Consider the following 5,000-nt stretch of genomic DNA (forward strand, 5'->3'; position numbering starts at 1 on the left):
GAATAATGTATATAAAATTAATAGGTAACTATACATAAATACGCAGGTAAATAAAATGATACCAGATGGTGAGGCGCGTAAACGCTTTTGAATACTCTGAATTTTGATTGTGCCGTTATGTCGTCAGGGTAATACATAAACCATATAGGATAAAAAAAAAGAAAAAAAGAAAACAAGAAAAAAAAAAACAAAAAAAACTGAACATAACTTCAAGGAGCTTTACTGTAATTGTACAGGAATCAAACAACTGGCCTCCAGCTATTTCAGTTCTTGCACATTTAAAGATTCTCAGATTGTTCCTTTGAATGCAAGGCAGTTTGCTATAATCATCATTCTGCTCTTTTACTGTTAAAGGTTTGTAGATATTTACCAAACACATATTTCGTCATGATATTCATAGCATCATTCAGCATCACTAATTGGCGCATGTTGGTTCTTATTACAGATATAAAAGAGCAACTATGAAAGCTTGAGTCGCAGCCTCTGTTTTTAAAAGCAAATAAAAATCGAGACAATACCCACTATCTTTCTTCTATATATATAGCCATATGCTTAATCCTTTAAAAAAAATGTGATACATTAATTAAAGCACAAATTTCCTTACCTAGGAATGAGTCCAAAAAACTGGTACGCTGAAACTATCACAAATACAATAACAACTCAATTTAGATCAGTTACCCCTGTGTACATCACATCGGTAGGGTTAGTATCCGTGAGAGAAAGATGGTCGAAAGCAGTAACGCATTTAAATATAGAAAGTATCCGTGACTTCAATATGGCGGCGTGATTCAAAGATGGTGTGCACGCAGGGTATATTATTGAGAGGGAAAAATGTTTCTGTATAATTGTTACAAAAATATTGTCTTACACAATTTTCTTTTTTTTTTGCATTATATTCTATAAGGAATTGATTTTCGATCTAAAATCTCTGTAGGCATATATGGCTGTCTGTGCTATTACCTGCTTTCTGGAAAACATCTTCAAAATTAGTGCCAATGAATATTATTATTGTTATTGATATTACCGACATATGTTTATATAACTAGCATTATCATTGTTATAATTATCAATGTTACCAAAATCATTAATAGTGGTAGTATCATTATTGCTTTTATTGCTATATAGCTGCCATATTATATTTTTCACCTCTTATTATTTTCTACTTATCTAATTACATCTTACCCACATCACCACCACATGCGTCAGTTTACATTTTCATCCTTTTTTTTAATCAATTCTTCCCATTTTTTTTCATCCATCCCCTTTCACTTATTCTTATCTTACCTCGGCACATAACCACAAATCCCCCCCTCCCCCCACCCCCCACCAGCTTGAAACCCACCGGGGAGATTGATACCGTCAACATCTCCACCACGGGGCGCGACTCTCACCTCGGCGTAACCCCGGAGGAGGCGGTCAGCTGGTACGACGCCTACCTGACCTACTGTGACCTCCTCTACAGCCCCGAGAACCACTTCACTTACAAATTAGAGTCTGGTGAGTTGCAACGGCGCTGCAATAAGGCTTATTCGTCTGGGTATTTGTAGGGAAGAAGTCGAAAGAATGTCAAAGCGAGTTCAGGATTTCAGCTTGTGACGTGGGGCAAGAGCGGCGTCTCCTGCGAGTGACCACCAAAAGCATTCTCAGGTCAAGTGTATTGCTTTAGAATTTCACGCGAATGTTTGTGTGTGTGTGTGTGGCTGTGTGTGTACGTAATGCATATATACATATTAATGTATGTATTTACGTGAATGTATGTATGTATGTATGTATGTATGTATGTATGTATGTATATATATATATATATATATATATATATATATATATATATATATATATATATATATATATATATCATGTCGGTATATGCATACACATATCCTTATGAATATTTTACGCACATCCAGAGGGAGCAGATATGTTCAGGAGGAGCTGTCTGAGATCCTCTGCCTCGACTGCCCACCAAAAGAATTTCAAATGTTACATCAAATTTCATAATATTATGTCTGTCATGACAAACACGGTACTTATAGCGCTATTTATAACATGAGTGTTAAATTAGACTATACAAGTGACTTTGTAAACTTGTGAATATCGACGCAAACATCCTTTGCAGGTGAGATCTTGATAGTGGACAACCATCGCATCCTCCACGGCAGGACAGCCTACCAGGCCTATGCAGGAGAACGCCATGTGCAGGGAGGATACTGGGACTGGGATATGATGAGGTCGCGTCGCCGGGTCCTTCAGAGGAAGCTCAAAGGATCGTCTTAAGGAAAACAAGAAAAACAAACAAACAAACAAACAAACAAACAAACAAACAAACAAACAAAAAAAACGATGAATATGATAAACCAACAAGAGGAAATGTCCACAAATAAAATCTGTTATTGTCAGCGATCTTAAGAATGTAATAATCTGCTTGGAGATCCAATAAAGTTGCCTCGAAGCACTACATATTCCAAGTATTAAAACGTATATATTATATCAATCATACAGCTAGACTCAGAGAAAACACTTTTAGTGACAACTTTAGTGATCCACAGCACAATAAACAATATATCAACAAAGTGCCTTTAATTCCGAATTCCGGAGCATTACGACAAAAGTCCAAGCAGTTACATCTTGCACCAGGAATGAGCACCTTTGCCTTATGGTCGGGGACAGAAAGGGGTTTGTGGGGAACTTAGCTCCCTCATTTGGGAAAAAAAATATAATTAATAAATAAATGAATTAGGCTTCCGAGGTTGACATCCAGGCATTTCTTCCTTAGTCTACTGTATCATGTTATTCTATATACTCACATTTTATAAAGACTTCGAAACTACAACATGGAAAAAACGTGTTTTTTTCCCAACCGCCCACTTTTTTGAGAGTCTTGCGTACGGCACTGGTCATATTTATCAGCAGAAAGCACGTATAAAAAATGAAACATTTTGAATCTGCACAGGTTTTTATAGGTCTATGAATGAGCAATACCTCCCTCATTTCACGCGAGCGAGAGACTTCAAAGGATCCCACAACTTTCTATAATGGAGAAGGCAGTTGGATAATGAGGAATCTTGACCAAGACGAACTCAAATAATTAGAAAAAAGAATAAGAATCAAGAATAAGAATCAATCAAAGAAGGGGGAGAGGACAATGATACTGCATAAAATACAATTAATTTCAGAGAAGTTGAAGGATTTAGAGAAAGGATAAGTGGATGGGGTTGGGGGGGGGGCACCATCTGCGATCTTTCGTGCACGGTACTAAAGTCCTCAATGGTGCAAATCGACCTGCTCCTTCGCGGAAAAAAGTTGATAATCTGCCGAGTAACGTCCCAAACGCCCCCCCCGCCCCGCCCGCAGCCGTCCACGTGGGACCCTCGGACCTCGTTACACTGAACCGTGGAGTGATTCTCAACTAACCAGTCTCAATATTGAGTTCTCCTTCAGCGGCAAGTGGACTGACGGAAGAGAACGGACCTGGCGCCCTACATCGCGCTTACATTATCATGACGCTCCTTATAGCAAGGAAACTAGAAACAAGGAGCGAGTGTAGTGCGCCAGAATCGGAAACGAGTGGGATGAAGAGGGAGTTGATGAAGAAAAAAAAAAAATAAAATAAAATAAAAACGGGGGTTGATAGGCTGGATTCCTTTATTTGGGGAAATAACTTAGAAAGAGAGGCATTGGAACAAACAGCAAAATCAAAGCAAACTCTAATAACAAAGAACGAAAGCACACAGCCAACGGAGCAAGCAAAGCAACAGCAAACAAAGGAAGAGGAAAGCGATATGAATGTGAAAGTATTCCAGGGTGAGCGGCCATATTGAAATAAATGCAGACAAAACATGCAGACAAAAGATATAGGATAGGACCTTGCCGATCTCCAGCTGAAGTTGAGTCTAGTCAGCCGGTCAGCATGCCGGGCTCGGAAGTTGCCACTTGATGCTTCAGGACGCACATAAAACTTCCTAATGGAGTTAATTTATTGCAATAAATTGATCCTTACTTACCATTCATCTCAGTGCTTTGTTCTCAATATTCAGGGGTATGCGCCTCGTTGATGTATGTTGTTTGTGTGAGTGTAGGTGGTGTGTACGTGAGAGAAAGTTTGATGAGTGCTTTACATAGATGCAGCTTCGTAAGAGGTGACTCACATCTCAACCTACAAAGCGAGGATAAGTTTCGCTTTACTAAGGTGGTCTTTGGAGTTACATGAACAATGGAAACGGAAGTTTGCTGTCAGTGGTCAAGCCAAGAGATTGAGATGAGAAGAGGTGGTCGTAGTCAGTCAAAACTCTTGCATCAGAGGAGGATATTCCTATGCTTTTTGGAGAAGAACTTTAGTCTTCAGTCGCATCAGTATTGATAGGTCATTCGTGCACCCAATTCGAGTTCAAAATTCATCACAGCTGCGCGGAAAAAAAACAACAACAGAAAGCGCATCGTTTTAAAAATCTGAGTCAAGGAGAGCGAATCTCTGTATGTAGTGTCTGGAGGTCATTAGAATACACTGCTTTAATGGTTTGCGCATATTTTTGCATGCATGTGCACCTGTGCTTGTCAAGGAAACTGCAAGGTAATTTGTTAACTGAAAAGAGGAAGTGTCAGCACACCAGACCGTATAAAAATGCTTGCTCAACATTTCTTGTGATAAGGATAATCTTAAGTCGTTCGTCCTTTGTCATGCTAAGTGATGTGAGAGGATACTTATAGGTTCGAAAAAATACCTAAGGTCTCGAGTAGATTCATTAAGCGGTACCTCCTTGAAATAGTCATTTTTTTTACGACTTAGGAGTGAGGGCTGATAAAGTAGTTTTGAGAAGAGCGGCCGCATTCCGGAGAAGTGGGTTAAGTTTACCCCACTGTGTTACCAGTTTGCTTGCTTGGGTCGGACTGACGGTCGTATTTTATTAAGTATATCTATTTTTTTCCTCTCTCTTCTATGTGTGTGTGTATGTATATATATATATATATATATATATATATACATATATATATATATATATATA

The 5,000-nt window shown here is 38.7% G+C and overlaps 1 protein-coding gene across 1 annotated transcript in view; it reads left to right on the forward strand.

Annotated features, from left to right (window-relative positions):
• Positions 1-2,819, forward strand: part of LOC122262247 (gamma-butyrobetaine dioxygenase) — a 14,342-nt gene extending 11,523 nt beyond the window's left edge. Inside the window, exons 8-9 of the mRNA XM_043030216.2 lie at positions 1,331-1,497; positions 2,117-2,819. Of these exons, the coding sequence (XP_042886150.2) occupies positions 1,331-1,497; positions 2,117-2,274 (325 nt within the window). The 3' untranslated portion in view covers positions 2,275-2,819. The remainder of the gene's footprint in view (positions 1-1,330; positions 1,498-2,116) is intronic.
• Positions 2,820-5,000: the final 2,181 nt, after the last annotated feature.

The sequence above is a fragment of the Penaeus japonicus genome, unplaced genomic scaffold (assembly GCF_977035675.1).
Source record: "Penaeus japonicus unplaced genomic scaffold, GWHDUDI00000001_assembly GWHDUDI00000033, whole genome shotgun sequence".
Classification (NCBI taxonomy): Eukaryota; Metazoa; Arthropoda; class Malacostraca; order Decapoda; family Penaeidae; genus Penaeus; species Penaeus japonicus.